General features: G+C 43.6%; 1 protein-coding gene across 3 annotated transcripts in view; it reads right to left on the bottom strand.

The window, feature by feature from the left end:
- Nucleotides 1–19423, bottom strand: part of hvcn1 (hydrogen voltage-gated channel 1) — a 53502-nt gene that overhangs the window by 21722 nt on the left and 12357 nt on the right. For 2 of the 3 annotated variants that reach the window (XM_061836105.1, XM_061836107.1), the window contains exons 3-5: nt 17011–17115; nt 8968–9199; nt 7836–7948 (exon numbers count right to left, since the gene is read on the bottom strand). In XM_061836105.1, the coding sequence (XP_061692089.1) occupies nt 7836–7948; nt 8968–9199; nt 17011–17115 (450 nt within the window). Of the gene's footprint in view, nt 1–666; nt 891–7835; nt 7949–8967; nt 9200–17010; nt 17116–19423 lie in introns of those variants that run through there. The other variant, XM_061836106.1, reaches the window with a different exon arrangement.

Here is a 19423-nt window from a genome sequence, read left to right as displayed (position 1 = left end):
AGTAGCTGAATTTCCACCGACGCCCTGCAGGTTAGCAGTGGTGGGGGCGGGCGTTGTTAACCCGGGCCACGACCAATCCGGTATGGGATTCTTTAGATGAACGCTCATATTTGTTTGCCACAGTTTTTACGCCAGATGCACTTCCTGACACAACCCTCTGCATTTATCCTGGATTGGGACCGGCCTACAGATTGCCCTGGTTTGTGCCCCCATAGGGCTGCATTTTCTACCATGTACAATGCGCACCATCAATTTGCTGCTACCCATATGCTCAAAATATTGGAAATTATCTGTATATATATTTTGTTAGGTTTGTACTTGTATTGTTTTTCCAAAAAAGAACCATGAACAACAATCATTCATAATAATCATTGTGCAAGTGCTGATGTAGCCGTAATATAATCTCAGGACAGGCCACAGGACACACTTGTCCTGGTCCTTGTAATTGTCAGAACAGAATCCCTCAACCAACTAAAATAAATGCTCAATGATGGCATAACATTTTATTTATACTGTTGATACATATTAGTCTTAAATAATATTTCATTCTGTTTGCCTTTAACATTTTTTGCATTAAATATTTGTGCATAAAACATTTGTGTATAGTGCAGTTTATCCTCTACATTACACATCCATGGCCAACTTCAAAAGCAATATCTGGCTCATGTCCAATATGAAAAATAATCATCGTAGCTACCTTTGGTGACTTGGTCCATTTCTGGTGCCTCCTGAATTCATGAACAGTGATCCTATTTTGCTCCCACAGCATGTTGTCCTCTGTGCCATCCATGGGGTTTGTGGGGAAACATGTTTTGAATCGCAAGAGTTTTGGTTCTGCAGCGCAGCCTCTCGCCCACCAGACTCCACAGCTTTCCTATGCCGTCAGGTTGCTATCAAAACAATGTGAGCTCAAACTACGTAGAAACGTGGGTAATGGGCACATTTAAAAATAGTGACCATTTCAATTGTGTGCGCTCTTGCTTTTTTTTTTTTTTTTTTTAATGCACCCATGATGCTAGTATTACGTAATTTGAGCTCACATATTTTTAATACCCACCTGAAGCCATTGTGGCAAGCTATTGTTGTTTCTGACTACGGCGCTACTTCTGGATTGGTGGTGTCATCTGCACAAGTCATGGCACATTTCTTTTAAAATCAGCTGCACAACTAGCCGTTGTAGTTGAATTTTTTTGTCTGGGTTTAACATAAAACAAACTCCCGGGCAGTCGTTTCTGATCTTTGGTGCGGTAGCAACAAACATGCTACGCTAACGATCGTAAAATCCAAGCTCCCCGAGGAGGTCAGAGAGTTAAGGTTGGGGGCGCATATTACCATGATAAATATAAATGTGTAACATAAGACATCGAATACCATATATAAGTTGGGCCCTGACAGTAGCATGGCGTTGAGAGGAGAACCTTTGAACTGTGCGCTTGAGTCAAATACAACTTGGATTTGTGATGGCTTTTGTGGATGGTGCACGCCAAAATAAGGTAAGTACCAATACTCTTTGTGATCTAAACTGGGGGTGCGAGGTCTGCGTTACCATTGTCCAACATTTTCTGCACAAAATCCAAGACATGGACCTTCATCTCAGGATTCCTTGGCAGCGGCGTCCTTGGCTGGCGAAACGTGAGCAGATCCGCTCAGCTTTGTGACTTGTCCTGAAAACACTCATTGTCCATAATCTCAAGGAACCGCAGATCCTCCTTGAAAGTTGTGAGCTTGTTGTCATTTTTTGGTTTGATAAATACATTGTTTCCATTGGGTTCATTTTGTGTGTTGCCTTCATATTTATAAGATTACTAATTACTAACATTACTAATCAAGCCATCACCTTATCAGAGTGGAGGGGTTTGTGTGTCCCTATCATTCTAGGAGCTAAGTTGTCTGGGGCTTCAAGCCCCTGGTAATGTCACCCATAGCAAAAAGGTCCTGGGTGAGGGACCAGACAGAGTATGACTCCAAAACCCCTATGATGAATACAAATATTGGATCTCGGTTTCTCTATCATGGACGTGGGTCACTGTAGCCCCCATGTGGAGCCAGGCCTGGAGGTTGGGCTCGAAGGTGAATGGCTGGTGGCCGGGTCTGCACCCATAGAGCTCGTCCGGGCACAGCCCATAAGGGTAACATGGTCCCCCTTCCCATGGGCTCACCACCTGTCAGAGGGGACCATAGGGATCGGGTGCGATGTGCGCTGGGTGCTAGAGAAAGGTGGCGACCTTGGTGATTTGATCTTCAGCTACAGAAACTGGCTCTATGGACATGGAATAAGACCTCTTTGGCAGGCAAGGACTGGTGCGCGAGATCGAAAAGTTCAGACTACATTTAGTCAGACTCTATGCACCGCTTGGGTCTGGTGCCAGTCCTCGTGAGAGGGGTTCGACTCTGTTCCACGGTGAGAGGCGCCGACCAAGTGTCCATATACTTATTGCCCTCCGGCTCGGCGCATGTACGTGGATGCACATAGGGTAGCCTCCCTCTGCCTTTGGGTAGGAGGACATGTCCTGACTGTTGTTTGTGCCTATGCATCAAACAGCAGTTCAGAGTACCCACCCTTTTTGGAGGCCATAAAGGGAGTGATGGAGAGTGCCCCCTCTGGGGACTTCAAAACCCATGTGGGCAATGACAGTGAGACCTGCAATGGCGTGGTTGGAAAGCGGAATGCAGCTTTGGTGGTTGCTGAGGCAAAAACACGGGCGTGGGAGAAGTTCGGTGAGACCATGGAGAATGACTTCAAGACGGTTTTGAGGAAATTCTCGTACACCGTCTTGCGTCTCAAGAGGGGGAAGCAGTGCACCGTCAACACTGTGTATAGTGGAGACAGGCCGCTGCTGACCTCAACTGGGGATGTTGTGAGTCGGTGGGGAGAATACTTCGCAGACCTCCTCAATTCCACCAACACACATTCCCACGAGGAAGCTGAGTCTGGGTGCTCTGAGGCGAGCTCTTCTATCTGCGGGGTTGAGGTGACCAAGGTCGTTAGAAAGTTCCTTGATGGCATGGCCCAGGGGATGGATGAGATTCGCCTAAAGTTCCTAAAGATTCTGGATGTTGTGGAGTTATCCTGGTTGACACCCCTCTGCAACATTGGATGGACATCGGGGACAGTGGCTCTGGATTGGCAGACTCGGGTGGTGGTCCCCCTCTTTAAGAAGAGGGACCAGAGGGTGTATTCCAACTATAGGGGATCACACTCCTCAGCCTCCCTGGAAAGGTCTATCCAGGTGTGATGAGGAGGAACATCCATCGGGAAGTCGAATCTCTGATTCAGGAGGAGCAATATGGTTTTCATCATGGCCATCGAACAGTGGACCAGCTATACGGCCTCGACAGGATCCTCAAGAGTGCATGGGAGTTTGCACGACCAGTCTCAATGTGTTTTGTGGACTTGCAGAGGGTATTCAATCGTGTCCCTCAGGGAGTCCTGTGGGAGGTTCTTCAGGAGTAAAGTTCTTTAGTTCTTCAGGAAGGCAAAATGTGCCTCTTGTACTGCTGGTAGTTTACCTACCCTGCCTGTGACTATTCTTGCTCGCTGTCAGGTAAAACATATTTGGGTCAAGCACTCATGTCTTCTCCCTGTAGCCTCATTCTTCCCCCTCCACTCCTCTCATTCAAGCACATATATTATTTTTCTTCAGCTATAGATTCATTTTCGTTCCTCTCCTTTCCAGTGCATGTCTCCATGTTTGTAATTGTTCCTCATCCTGCACCTTGCTTTCACTGAAGATCTCAATTTCATCTGATAATATCATGGTCCAAGAGGATTCAAGTCCAACCTAATCTGTCAGCCTATCCATTACCACAGCAAACAGGAAGGTGCTCAGATCTCATAACTTATGCAGTCCCACCTCCACCGAAAATTCTTTTGTCACACCTGCAGCACACCTCACCACTGTTCTGCTGCCCTCGTACATGTCCTGTACTATTCTAACGTATTTCTACGCCACACCAGACTTACGCATCCTGTACCACAGTTCCTCTCTTGGTACTCTGTCATAGGCTTTCTCTAGATCCATGAAGACACAATGTATCTCCTTCTGACCTCTGGACCTCTGTACTTTTCCACAAGCATCCTCAAGACAAATAATGGATCTGTGGTACTCTTTCTAGGCATGAAACCATACTGTTGCTCCCAAATACGTACTTCTGTCCTGAGTCTTGCCTTCACTATTCTTTCCCATAACTTCAGTATTGGGCTCATCATCTTTATTCCTCTATAGTTTGCACAGCTCTGCAAATCGCCTATGTTCTTAAAAATGGGAACTAGCACACCTTTACTCCATTCAGGCACCCCCTCACCCGCTAGTATTCTGTTAAATAGGTTGGTCAAAAACTCCACAGCCACCTCGCCAAATAGCTTCCATACTGCCAAAGGTATGTCTTCAGGACCAACTGCTTTTCAATTTTTCATCCTCTTTCATCCCTTTGTAACTTCGCCCATACTAATCATTGGCTTCCTCGTCCATCACACTTGCATGTTCGACTTTTCCTTCTCGCTCATTTTCGTCATTCATCAACTTCTCAAAAAGTATCCTTTCCATCTATTTAGCACACGACTGGCACCAGTCAACACATTTCCATCTCTATCCTTAATCACCCTTACCTGCTGTACATCTTTCCCATCTTTATGCCTCTATTTGGCCAAATTGTCCACCTCCACTCCTTGCATTATCCTGAATGAGATGCACCTGTGTGAGGTCATTCACTGTTTAAAGACACCTGTCCAACCCATACAATAAATAAGACTCAAACTTGTAACATGGCCAAAACCAAAGAGCTGTCCAAAGACACCAGAGACAAAATTGTACAACTCCACCCGGCTGGAAAGGGCTACGGAGAAATTGCCAAGCAGCTTGGTGAAAACGTTTTGTGGTCAGATGAGACCAAAATTGAACTTTTTGGTTATAATTGCACTAACTGTGTTTGGAGGAAGACGAATGACGACTTCCATCCCAAGAACACCATCCCTACTGTGAAGCATGGGGGTGGTAGCATCATGCTTTGGGGATATTTTTCTGCACATGGGACAGGACGACTGCACTGTACCGCGGCCATGTATTGTGAGATTTTTGGGAACAACCGATTTCCCTCAGTCAGAACATTGAAGATGGGTTGTGGCAGGGTCTTTCAATATGACAATGACCCAAAGCACACAGCCAAGAAAACCAAGGAGTGGCTGCGTAAGAAGCATATCAAGGTTCTGGCATGGCCTAGCCAGTCTCCAGACCTAAACCCAATGGAAAATCTTTGGACGGAGCTTAAACTCAGTGTTTCTCAGCGACAGCCCAGAAACCTGTCTAATCTCGAGAAGATCTGTGTGGAGGATTGGGCCAAAATCCCTCCTGCAGTGTGCTCAAACCCGGTGAACAGCTACAGTAGAGGTGGACATGCACCTATCAATACAGCAGGGTGTTCAAATACTTACTTTCTTCACTGTATGTTAGAATAGTCCAGGACGTGTACGAGGGCAGCAGAACAGTGGTGAAGTGTGCCGTAGGTGTGACGGAAGAATTTAAGGTGGAGGTGGGACTGTATCAGGGATCAGATGTGAGCCTCTTCCTCTTTGATGTGGAAATGGAAAGGCTGACAGATGAAGTTAGACTGGAATCCCCCTGGACCATGATGTTCGAATATGATATTGTGATCTGCAGCGAAAGCAGGGAGCAAGTGGAGGAACAATAAGAAAGATGGAGGCATGCACTCCAAAGGATAGGGATGAAGATAAGCCGATGTAAAACAGAATATATGTCTGTGAATGAGAAGGGTGGAGGGGGGTGAGGGAGGCTCAAGGGAGGGAGAGATAGCGAGGGTGGACCACTTCAAATATTTGGGGTCAATAATACAGAGCAATGGTGAGTGTGGTACGGAAGTGAAGAAACAGGGCCAAGCAGGTTGGAACTGCTGGTGGAAGGTGTCTGGTCTGTTATGTGCCAGAAGAGTCTCTGCTAGGATGAAGTGCAAAGTTTATAAAACAGTGGTGAGGCCAGCCATGATGTGCGGATTAGAGTCGGTGGCACTGAAGAGACAACAGGAAGCAGAGCTGGAGGTGGTAGAAAGGAAGATGTTGAGGAGTGAGCAGGTCGGATAGGATTTGAAATGAGGTTATTATAGGGACAGCCAAAGTTGGATGTTCTGGAGACAAGTTTCGAGAGAGCAAACTTCGATGGTTTAAATATGTCCAGAGGCGAGAGAGCGAATATATTGGTTGAAGGGTGCTGAGGATGGAGCTGCCAGGCAAAAGAGTGAGAGGAAGAGGAAGAGGAAGAGAAGATTGATGGATGTTGTGAGGGAAGACATGAGGGCAGTTGTTGTTCGAGAGGAAGATGCAGGAGATAGGCTTAGATGGAAAAAGATGACAAGCTATGGCGATCCCAAACAGGACAAGCCAAAAGGAAAAGAAGAAGAAGAAAACGTTGAACCGTGAACAGGTAAGGGCACTCTTAAAAGCTATAAGCTTAACATCATGTGGGGCAGTGACTTACTCTAACTGCTCTAAATGCTTGAAGACTGCATCTTTGCACAACTGTGACTCTTATCAGGAAAAGTTCCCTATTAACTGAATGTCTATTGTTTTTCGTTCTTGTTAGTTTGTTCTTCTTAGTACTCAATATGACTGTTGGTCCCAGGGCAGCACCGACTGCCGGAGACAAATTCCTTCTGTGTTTTTACATATCTGTCAATTAAATCTGATTCTGATGTGGATCGTGACCGAAAGTACAAGATGCCATATAGAAACGGCTGGAAGAAAAGTCTGGGGATGACCCAGGACTCGCTGGAGAGACTATCTCTCTCGACTGGCCTGGTAATGCCTTGGGATACCCCCGGAAAACCTGGATGAATTGGCTGGGGAGAGTGAAGGCTTATCTCTACTTGGGCTGCGGGCGTGTTGGAGCCTTTCCCAGATGACTCTGGGTGAGAGGCAAGGTACATCTTAAACTGGTTCACACTCACATTCAGACCTAAAGGCAATTTAGAGTCTTCAATTAACCTGTTTTTGGAATGTGGGAGGAAACCGGAGGAGCTGGAGAAAACCCACACAGGCACGCAGAGAACAAAACTCCACACAGGCAAGGCCAGATTTGAACCTGGGTCCTCAGAACTGTGCATTTCGGACAACTGTTCCTTGTAATGAGGACATTTTTCAAATTTTAAGACTGTCTTAAATGCGCTTGATTTATAAACTCATTTTAAGAATTCCAGTCAAAAAATGTTGGTCTATCCCATTAGTAGATTTTTATTTGTTTATTTTGCTTAAAAAAAAAAAAAATCAAATTTCTGCAAATTTGCGGACAGGCTTTTTTTTTTTTTGTGCAGTGCAGTGTGGCTAACAGGCAACATTAGCATTGCCACATCCAGTTTGCCATTGGCAAGGTGGCAAATGGGCAGCGCCATCACTGGAGTAGTGCTGTATCAGCTTTGACTAAATCTAATTTCAGCTGCATTTCCTTGTATCTCGGTCATTTCAGCAGACATAGCAATAGATTTCTTTTCTGTCAGCCAGTAATATGTTTGACTCTTCCACGAACACTTACAATTCCACTATTTCAATTTTAATTTTCTCACAAAGATTCCATGGAAAAAAACGTCAGCGGTACCTACAGCACAAAACCCCCTTTTAAATATGGCGGTTCCACCACTGTAACATTTATTGCAAACAGTGCACACATTGTTTGCAATATATGTTCCAGTGAGTGCACAAGCAATTTATCGCCACTAGAACACTACATGCAGAACGACCCGCCAATGACTTGTTTGTGAACACGCAATTTAGCCTCTGCTATTTGCAATCTTGGTCTACCATGCCTTTGGAGTAAGCAGTGAATACTTACTAGTTTATCAATATGCTGTTGTAGTTCTGTGACTCTTTGTACGAGATGGTCATAGCTGGCCTTCAACTTGTGCATCTTCTGGTCTGCACGAGTTTTTACAGACACGAGAATCCCTGCAATATATTCAATCATCATACTAATTAAGTGATGATAATCCAGACAGGTACTAAGCAGTCATACAACATAAATAGATATGAGTAGCTGTTTTTTCCTTATCTGTTGCAACTGCCAAGAACCAGGTTACGTCAATAAAATGTATTTTTTTTAACATTTCTGTGGCTGGGTATTCTGGAATGTCATCTGATGCATATTTAACTATCTAGCAAAGTAGTTCTCCAAGAGCTGTGATACAATTGACATTAATAATAGCCTTCCAGATTGTGAATTCAAATAATTAACGATCAATTTAAAACAATTTAATCAATAACTGTAAAGACATGGGCCAATTAATTCCCTTTTGAAAAACTATTAATTTATAATATGATTCACTGAATTATTGTTAGTTATCCAACAAAATATCAATTGTTTCTTTGAAAAAAATACTCTTATTATTATGTAATATTTCTCAAACAATTCAAAATTATGTTGATTGTGAAGTGCCTGAAACAAAGTTTAATTATTTGCAACCCACTTTCTGAGGATGCTAGCAATCACATTTTTGGATGTATAGATTTTTATCTATCCATCCATGCATCCCATCTATCCATCCATCCATTTCCTCCCTGGACTTGAGGCTGTGCTGGAGCCCATCTCAGCTATTTTTGGGCCAGAGATGGGGTACACTGGCAGGCAGTCCTATTGCTTAAAATGCCTTTTCATGAAAACAAAATGCATCTTGTGCCGCACTCACACTGAATGTGAATTTAAATATTTACATGACCTGGTTACATTTGATGTAAACACAGATCATGTGAATTGGCATAAATCTGTGACGTTTGACACCATTCGCTCAGGTGGAAAAATTTGAACTACAAGCCACAAATCATAATGTGACACTCAATAGGCTTCAAAAATGGTGAGCGAAAGGACACCTTGGGGGACAGGACATCCCATTAGCTGCCGTTTACCAAAATAAAGCCATGTTACTGTTATAAATCAAATTACAGTATACAAAAATGACAGTTTTACTCACCATTAATGATTCTAGCAACCCTCCAGAGACGCAGCAAGATGAGTAGACCCATTCCATCAAATATATCATCATGAAAGATGAATACTATGTCCAGCACAAAAGACAGGATCACCACCAAAGCATCAAACACCTCAAACCTATGCTGGAAGAACTCAAGGCGATATGCAAACAGTTTGCCAGCGAGCTCCACCATGAAGAATGTGAGAAGTGCCAGGCTGAGGTAGTGAAAAACCTGGCAAGTGAATTTATAATTACAAGAAATTATTTAATGGAGAGTAGTAGAGCATCAGTACAGTGAGAAAAACAATTTGATCCACTGCAAATTTTGAAAAATACAGTATGTATATATCTTAACAGAGGGAGCCACATTATGTAATGGACTGTAATTTATTGTGTATAATGCACACCCATGTATGATACGCGCCCCCAAAGTTGAACCCTTCTACCTATGTGCAATGCATTTTTACAATACAAAATTTTCCATCTACCCTTATGATCAAAACTAAAAGTAACTGTATTGTGTCTTTTTATTTTCAAATAATTATTCTGAAGCTAAACAGTTTATTTGAACATGTAACCCTTATTTAAATTTGCTTGCTTTTATATTGACATTCAGAGACATACTTTCTTTTAGTAAATTTCCAAACATAGAATTGTGTTCATATGTTTGATGACCCAAATTTGCAATGTGGGAACAATTTTTTAAAGAAAATGTGAAGCACCAGGCAAAACAAATTTAATTTTACTTTAACGGGATGAAATTTGGTGGGACATTTTGGAGTGAAAGTGTCCATCTTTTTCAGAACCACTAGATGGCAGCATAGATTTCTAAAATTTGAAAGATTTTTTATTTGCCAGTATATCTATGTATGTATAATGCACACGATTGACTTTTGACATTTTTGGGGGGCTGTAAATATGACAAATTACAGTAAACATCTAGCTGGGGCACTTTTTAGAAAATGTATCATTTGTGTGAGTTTGAGAAATACAAGCATTATTATTAAATATAGTGGCACCTTGGTTTTCGAATGTCTTGGTTTTTGTACAAATTGGTTTTCAAACGAAAATTTCAATATTCTTTTCTTTGGTTTTTGAACGAAAATCGGTATTTGAACACCCCAACCAGCTGAACCACGATGATTTGTTATTGTGCTTTCGAACGCACCCCGGAAAAAAAACACTAAAGACATAACATGTACGACCGTGTGGTGCAACCAGTTGACTCACACACTCCTCTGTTCGTGGACGTTTCCCATTACTATAGTGATTTTTTTTCTTGAAATTGAGCAACCCCCGATCGTGACTCCAAAGAAGGGAAGTAGAACTGCTGGTGCTGAAAAAAGGGAAGTGGTGCATAAAACTGTCAACTTCAAGAAGGATTTGATAGCCGAGCACAAATCTGGTGTGCGTGTTTCTGAGCTATCGAAGAAGCTTGGCAATCGACGATCAGCACCATTCTGAAACACAAGGATGCCCTCAAATGTTGCGAAAGGAGCAACCGTGTTGACCAAAGCACAGGCCACAGATCTTGGAGGAAGTCGAAAAGTTGCTTCTTATTTTCGTGAACGAGTAGCAGTTACCTGGAGATAGTGTTGGCAAGGAAGGGAGGAGATGTCGACTGATGAGGCTGAAGGCAGGAAGGATGTCTCAAGTGCCGATATTAAAGCTATCTGCGCTAAATGTAACGACTTCCATAATTTTGTAGAACTTCATCACTCAAATAAAGCTGAATGTTTCAGAGCACTGCAAAATTTTAATGATGTTGCTATGAGCCACTTCAGAAAAGTGCTTAAAAGACGGCAGAAACAGATTCGTTCTTTGAGAAAAAGGGGCAAGTCACCCCCACCGAAGACATCTGCTTGCTTGCTCCAAAGACATTGCTTTTTTCTTTTGTTCCATTAACCATACCTCTAGTTGCAAGTTAAACTTTTTTACGTTACATACTTTCTGTGCAAATAAACAATTTGTCTGCCCCCCCCCCTCATTATTGCTTGTTTAAAGTAATTCTGCACTTTTGTTAATAAAAAAAAGTTTTACAAGGCTTGGGGTCGAGTCGCTACAGATACAGCAGTCCCAGCCTAGCATACTCTAGTAGGCTAAAGCATACATTTTAAGCAAAAAATAAAATATATCTCTTAAATTATTTAATTAATTATATAAAAGTATTTAAACTATACATGTATTTCTACGATGCAGTTTATTACTACGAAAAGCGAGAAAAAAAAATCGCTTAAATATTTTTAGGCTTGGAACACATTTCATTTTCCATTCATTGTTATGGGAAAACGTGCTTCAGTTTTCAAACGTTTTGTTTTTCAACCAGCCTTCTGGAATCGATTATGTTCGAGAACCGAGGCACTACTGTATATAGATGTACTACGTAGGTCTAGATGTTAATAACCCTCTATTCATTAATATTTGAGGCTCCAATTGGGCTTTGTGGGATGTTCATACATACATATGTTGATAACCCTTGGGTGCCATCAAAGTGATGGCACCCAAGGGTTATCAAGCGAGCTTCCTTCTGTCTTCAAGTGTTTCAAGTGATAGGATCACGACACTCTCGAGAGGATTCAGCAGTGAATCCCAGAGTCTCGGGTTCACCCCCTAAGTGCTATTGATTCTCTTGAAGGCCTAATTGCGGTCTTTTGTCTTGATCCACATGCACTGATTGGCCTTTTACGGTGACTTGGAGAGATATCTGACTGCCTGGTGATGTGCCTTCCCTCGAACTCCCATCTCTCTGAGTAGCCTGGATGTTGAGGAGGCTATAAACCCTCTGCAGCCTACTTCCGTCGGGTGTACATCTGCTCTCCAGCCTTGCTGTTGCACTTCAGCCGCAAGTCCTGCATATCTCAGCCTCTTCCACTCATACGCCTCCTCGACCACCTCCTCCCAGGGCACTGTGAGCTTGAACTAGACAAGAGTTTGAGAGAGGCAGACCACAGCACCAAATATAGTCGTAGGGTGGTAATTGCAATCTCAGCAGGGAAACAAAGCTTCTTGTCCAGGTCTGCAAAAGTCTCGTGCACTGCCCAGCTGTCCGCTGTCTTGTGGGTTGTTGGTGTGGGTGGTTTGACTTTCCCCTGCCCGAACAAAAAACTTTGGTTGCCACTTGGCTGACAAGGGTGGAAGGGTGTTCAACCTCATCCCCTGGTTCTCCAGAACACCAGTGAAAAAACTTCAGCACTTGGCTGTCCCGCCAGGTGTAACGGCCTTGAGTAAGGCTTGTCTTGCTTCCAACCAGGATGTGCTTCAGTGTTACAGGATTTGGGCATAACAGGCACTTGAGGTCTTTGGCATACCATTGGTTTAGGTTTGTGGGAGAAGGCAAGATGTCATATACGGCTCGGATAGTAAAGCTTGCCCAGAATGCCTCAATCTCCCAAAAAGTGTAAAGTTGGTTCATAAGATGATTAGGAGAAAGGTTGATATATTGTGCATCCAAGAGACCAGTTGGAATGGGAGTAAGGCTAGAAGTTTAGGAACAGGGTTTAAATTATTTGACCATGGAGTAGATAGGAAGAGACATGGAGTAGGGGTCATTTTTTTTAAAAGAAGAGCTTGCTAAGAAAGTCTTGGAGTTGAAAAGAGCATCAGAGTGATGAGGCTGAAATTTGAAATTGAGGGGTGTTATGTATAATGTGATTCGTGGCTGTGCCCCACAGGTAGGATGCAACCGAAAGTTGAAAGAGAAATTCTGGAAGGAACTAGTAGAAGTAGTTCTGAGCATCCCAGACAGAGAGAGAGTTGTGATTGATACAGATTGTAATGGACGAATGAAGGAAAAAGGGCGATGAAGAAGTGATGGGTAAGTACAGCATCCAGGAAAGGGACTTTGAGGGATAGATGGTGGTGGACTTGGCAGTTGTAAACATTTTTTTTCCCAGAACGGGCAGGAACATATAGTGACCTACAAGAGCGGAGGTAGAAGCATGCAGGTGGATTATATTCTGTGCAGACGATATAATCTGAAGGAGGTTAGTGACTGTAAAGTAATGGTAGGGGAGCAGTGTAGCTCCACAAAACAAGATGGTGGTGTGTAGGACAACTCTGGTGGTGGGTAGAAAATCAAAAAGACAAAGGTAGAGCAGAGAACCAGGTGGTGGAAGCTGAGAAAGGAAGAATGCTGTGTGGTCTCTCGGAAAGAGGTGAGACAGGCTCTGGATGCACAGGAGGAGGTCCTGGAAGACTGGACTACTACAGCCAAGGTGATCAGAGAGACAGGCAGGAAAGTACTTAGTGTGTCTTCTGGTAGGAAAGGGGAGAAGGAGACCTGGTGGTGGAACCCCAAAATACAGGAAATCATACAAGGAAAGAGATTAGCGAAGAAGAAGTGGGACAGTAAGAGGACTGAGGAGAGGCAAAAGGAATACATTGAGATGCGACGTAGGGCAAAGGTAGAGGTGGCGAAGGCTAAACAAGAGGCATATGACATGTACACCTTGTTGGTCCCGAAAGAAGGAGAAAAGGATCACTACAGGTTGGCCAGACAGGGGGATAGAGATGGGATGGATGTGCAGCAGGTAAGTGTGCTCCTTCCCATTTTTAAGAAAAAAGGGGACTTGCAGAGCTGTGGCAACTATAGAGGAATAAAGTTGATGAGCCACACAATGACATTATGGGAAAGAGGAGTGGAGGGTAGACACAGAGTTGTGATGGCTGCAGATTGTAATGCAGGGGTTGCTGTGGAGTTTTTGACCAACTTCCTCAATTGAATACTCGCGGGTGAGAAGATCCCTGAAGAATGGGGGAAAAGTGTGCTTGTAGAACAAAGGTGATTTGCAGAACTGTAGCAACTATAAATGAATAAAGTTGATGAGCCACACAATGAATGATGGGAAAGAGTAGTGGAGGCTAGACTCAGCACAGAAGTATCTGCGCGCAACAGTATAGTTTCATGCCGAGAAAGAGTACCACAGATGCATTATTTCCCTTGGGGATGCTCGTGGAAAAGTACAGAGAAGGTCAGAAGGAGCTACATTGTGTCTTTGTAGATCTAGAGAAAGCCTATGACAAAGTACCAAGAGAGGAACTGTGGTACTGCATGCGAAAACCTGGTGTGGCGGAGAAATATGATCGAATACAGGACATGAGGGCAACAGAAGAGTGGTTAGGTGTGCCGTAGGCATAACAGAAGAATTTAAAGGGGAATTCCAGAGGTTTGCATGAACAATGGATCCAATAGGTCATGTAATATGTACTCTGTTTTGACAATGTGATGTTAAATCCGCTCTAATTTCAAAGTGTTTTGAGAAGATTTATATCGACATTTACAAATTTTTAGGGACACTGCCATTTTGGCGAGTCAGATGACCTACGTGGGCAGATGTGATGTGTTACGTGCCGTTCCAAACGCTCAATTACATGGGACACCATTTATGCCCAGCGCTGATTTCTCTGAGTTTTTCTGATCTGATGAAGAAGTAGCAGTATTGGTTAAACAGGAAGACTTCCATACAGATTTGAACCTGTGGCTGTAAATAATGTTGAATACTCTGATGGTTCTTCGGGCGGAATGACGCGGCGTCTGACTACACTATGGAACATAAGTGCATAAACAAAGGCCCCTGGCGCTCCGGGCCGCCAGCCGCGGATGGTTCTTCGGACGGGAATAACGCAGAGTCTAACGAGCGAGCTCCGGGGGAGCCATGAGCTCGTTCCCAGCCAAGCCCCAGAGCTTGCTCGGCCAGGTAGCTCGCTCTCCGAAACTTGACTAATGGCCTCCCCGGCTGCCAAAGTTCAGCTCACAGCCTCCCCACCCGCCGAAGCTCGGTTAATGGCCTCTGCTGCCGCTCACTCGACAGATTCCGCGTCATTCCGCCCGAAGAACCATCCGAATATTCTACATTATTTACAGCCGAGCGGCAAGAAATCAGCGCTGGGTATAATGGTTTCCCATGTAATCGAGCGCTTGGAACGGCACGTAACACGTCACATGACTCGCCAAAATGGCAGCGCCCCTGAAAATTATAAAAATAGATTTAAAAAACATGAAAATCTTCTCAAAACACTAGTAAATGACAAATCACATTGTCAAGATAGAGTACATATTACATGACCTATTGGATACATTGTTAATGCAAACCACTGGAATTCCCCTTTAAGGTGAAGGTGGGATTGCATCAGGGATAAGCTATGAGCCCCTTCCTGTTCGCTGTGGTAATGGATAGGCTGACAGATGAGGTTAGACTGGAATCCCCTTGGACCATGATGTTCGCAGATGATATTGTGATATGCAGTGAAAGCAGGGAGCAGGTGGGGGAACAATTAGAAAATTGGATGCATGCACTGGAAAGGAGAGGAATGAAGCTGAAGTAAAACAGAATATACAGTATGTGCATGAATCAGAGGGGTGGAGGGGAAGAGTGAGGCTCCAGGGAGAAGAGATAGCTTGGGTCGACAACTTCAAATACTTGGGGTCAACAATCCAGAGCAATGGTGAGTGTAGTAAGGAAGTGAGGAAACGGGTCCAAGCAGGTTGTTACTGCTGGTGGAAGGTGTCTGGTGTGTTACGTGACAGAAGAATATCCGCTAGGATGAAGGAGTGAGTTTATATAACAGTCGTGAGCCCGGCAATGATGTACGGATTAGAGACAGTAGTACTGAAGAAACAAAAGGAAGCAGAAATGAAGATGTTGAGGTTCTTGCTCGGTGTGTTTTATGACAGAGGAGTATCCGCTGGGATGAAGGGCTGAGTTTATAAAAGTCGTGAGGTCAGCCATGATGTATGGAAGGTGGTTCTGACGAAATGAAGATGTTGAGGTTCTCGCTCGGAGTGAGTCGGTTCGATAGGATTAGAAATGAACTAATTAGACATGATTCGAGAGAGCAGACTTCGATGGCTTGGAGATATCCAGAGGCGAGAAAGTGAGTATATTGGTAGAAGGATGCTGAGGATGAAGCTGCCAGGCAAAAGAGCGAGGAACCAAAGAAAAGGTTGATGGATGTTGAGGACAGTGGGTGTTAGAAAAAGAATCTCTCTCTCTCTCTCTCTCTCTCTCTCTCTCTCTCTCTCTCTCTCTCTCTCTCTATCTCTCTCTCTCTCTCTCTCTCTCTCCTCTCTCTCTCTCTCTCTCTCTATATATATATATATATATATATATACACCTCACACACACACAACACACACACACACACACACACACACGGTGCCCTGTGAAAGTATTCTGCCCCCTTGAACTTTTCAACCTTTCGCCACATTTCAGGCTTCAAACATCAAGATATAAAATTAATTATTTTTGTTAAGAATCAACATAAATCAATCGGGTTAAGACAATCATCAGTGGGACACAATCATGAAGTGGAAAGAAATTCATTGGATATTTTATACTTTTTTAACAAATAAATAATTGTGGGGTGTGCAATACTATTCAGCCCCCTTGGATTAATACTTTGTAGCGCCATCTTTTTCTGCAATTACAGCTTGCAAGTCGCTTGTGCTATGTCTCTATCAGTTTTGGACAAATAGCGGCATGGTCGCTCAGCTGGAAAGCGTTGGCCTCACAGTTCTGAGGTCCTGGGTTCAATCCCGGCCCCGCATGTGTGGAGTTTGCATGTTCCCCCCGTGCCTGTGTAGGTTTTCTCCAGGTACTCCGGTTTCCTCGCACATCCCAAAAACATGCAACTTTAATTGGACACTCTAAATTGCCCCTAGGTGTGATTGTGAGTGTGACTGTTTGTCTCTATGTCCCCTACGATTGGCTGGCGACCAGTTCAGGGTTTACCCCAGCTCCTGCCCGTTGACAGCTGGGATAGGCTCCAGCACCCCCTGTGACCCTCGTGAGGATAAGCGGCAAAGAAAATGGATGGATGGCGATATATATATATGATCAAACAAATTAATGTGACATTTATGTGAAATACTGTAAATCCACAAAAATCAATCTTTTCTGTCATTTGCCTTAAGGGAACTGGAGTCTATCTCAGCTGACTTTGGGCTAGCCAATCACAGGGCATACATTTTATGTGAAAAAATTAATGCGTAAAGGATCAAATATATTTTATCACTATATTTAGATCAAACCAACTAAGTCTCACCTCAGGTGCAACATGGCCATGTTCCAGCTGGATAATGGATAAATCTACAAGCAGCTCTGCCAGAACAAAAATGGCATCCAGGACAACTAAACACACCACCAATACCTACAGGTAAAAATAAAAGAATCTCAATATTCTTAATTCTCATACAAGAAAAATACTGACATTTTTAACAGGGTTGTGTGTACTTTTTACACATACTGTACACCAAAACTAAATTGATCATTGAATACTGGGTAATAGTTTCATTTAGAAAGCAAACAAATGCCAGAAAATCTCAAATGTCCGTTTGTCAGTTTAAACATGTAGTTGGACACCACTTTTTTAAAACAAAAAATGACAGAAAAAGTGTTAGTCAATTAACACCCAGAACGTCCGTTCTCTGAGATGTTGTGGTTTATTTTTATCCACACATGATATATGAATTGTGTTTTACAGTTATACTGTTCTTTCTACGTGTTAACGTGCTCAGTGTAGAATGCAGAATTAACAGCCTGCCAAACTATGTTCAAGAGCCAAGAGATGAGCGTTCTATAGCTCCTTTATTGAACAATTGAAGTAGAGTGAAAAGCCAACGCTTTCTGGAGGCTAGCATTCAGGAAATGATGGACAACCACACGATGAACTTCATGTACGTTCTTTGCTGCTTTGTACACAAAGGAAGTTCGATCTCTGTAAATGTTCGGCATGAACGAATGAGTGCTGCCACTGAGAGGTCAGATGCAGAATTACACTAAAGCATTAAATTAACAAGGCTGTGTACAAGTGTAACTGATTAACACGTGAAAACGATAATAAAATATGTAAATCAGAATAATTCATAGTATCTTGCAGGGCAGAACGCTCCCCGCCTGATATAGTGCAAAGGTCACTCCTCTACTTGCATTGTCATTTTCTAATGATCCTTAGTTCTCTTTGGGAAGAAGTAGGATGACCTCAGACACAGTTCTGAGGAATGTCTTGACAGAGTCCAGAGTGGTTACTCTGACTGCTATCTTCCTAACCTTCCCATCACTGCTTGGGAAGGTTGAGGTGACCAGTCCCATCGGACTCATTTCGAGGGAGCTGCATATCCTTCAGAAGCACAATGTCTCCCGTCTGCACGTTTCGATGTGCTGTGAGCTATTTGCACCTCGGTGAAAGAGTGCTGAGATAGTGTTCTCTCCAACGGGCCCAAAACTCATTGGCGAGTGCTTGCAGTTGTTTCCACTGAGACTTGAAGAGATCTTTTCCTGTGAAGTCGCCTGGTGGAACTGGTAGACCCTACATTTGAGTTAGAAGCATATCAGGAGTGAACATGAATGGAGAAGATGCATCAGAGGAGATGGGGACATGTGGTCTTGCATTGAAAAGCACATTGTGTGTCAAAGGAGCACCTCTTGTCTGCAGAAGCATTGAGTCCAGGATTCTTCGGGACACGTCTATCATGCGTTCCCAACCTTCCTCCCATGTGGGAGGCGTGAGGGGGATTGAATTCCCAGGTGCATATCCTTGTCGTGTAAGTCCTTTAAGACACTGGTCTGGTGTTTCTCGTCTCTCATGCCCAACGCCCTACTTGCTCCGATGAAGTTGGTTCCTTTGTCCGATGTCAGCTGTTTTGCCGGTCCTCTCACAGCAAAGAACCTGCACAGGGCATCTATGCAGCTGGCAGTGTCCATTGAGTCCACGACTTGAATATGCATGGCTCTGGTACTAATGCAAGTGAAAAGTACGGCCCAGGGCTTGCTCTGTGCAGCACCGCTTTGGGTACGCCTGGTGGCCACAGTCCAGGGACCAAAAACATCTAGTCCCACAAAGCTGAAGGGAAGCTGAAGTGCTCAGGTGCTCTGGAGGAAGATCTGACATCTTTTGTTCTTCTATTTTCCCTCTCATCTTTGCACGCAGTTATGGAGTACAGAGCTTATCACCTTCTTACCAGACACTATGCACAGGCCAGCTGCCCTTATTGCTCCTTCCAAGAAGTGTCGTCCCTGGTGTTTCACCTCTGCAAGGTAATGACGCAACTACCAGAGTTGTGACATGACTCGTCTTTGGAAGAATGATGGGATGTTTGACTTCTGGGTTGAGAGGAGAATGTCTCTGACAGCTGCACAATTTTGTCTCTGGTGTCTTTGGACAGCTCTTTGGTCTTGGCCATGTTACAAGTTTGATTCTTACTGATTGTATGGGGTTGACAGGTGTCTTTATGCAACTAACAACCTCACACAGGTGCATCTGATTGAGGATAATACATGGAGTAGAGGGGGACTTTTAAAGGCGGACTAAGAGGTCTTTGAGGGTCGGAATTCTCGCTGATAGACAGGTGTTCAAATACGTATTTGCAGCTTATCACACAAATAAATCGTTTAAAAAAAATCATACATTTTGATTTCTGGATTTTTCTTTTTAGATTATCTCTCTTAAAGTGGACATG

The sequence above is a fragment of the Syngnathoides biaculeatus genome, chromosome 11 (assembly GCF_019802595.1).
Source record: "Syngnathoides biaculeatus isolate LvHL_M chromosome 11, ASM1980259v1, whole genome shotgun sequence".
NCBI lineage: Eukaryota > Metazoa > Chordata > Actinopteri > Syngnathiformes > Syngnathidae > Syngnathoides > Syngnathoides biaculeatus.
This window is presented reverse-complemented; position numbering and strand designations above follow the sequence as displayed.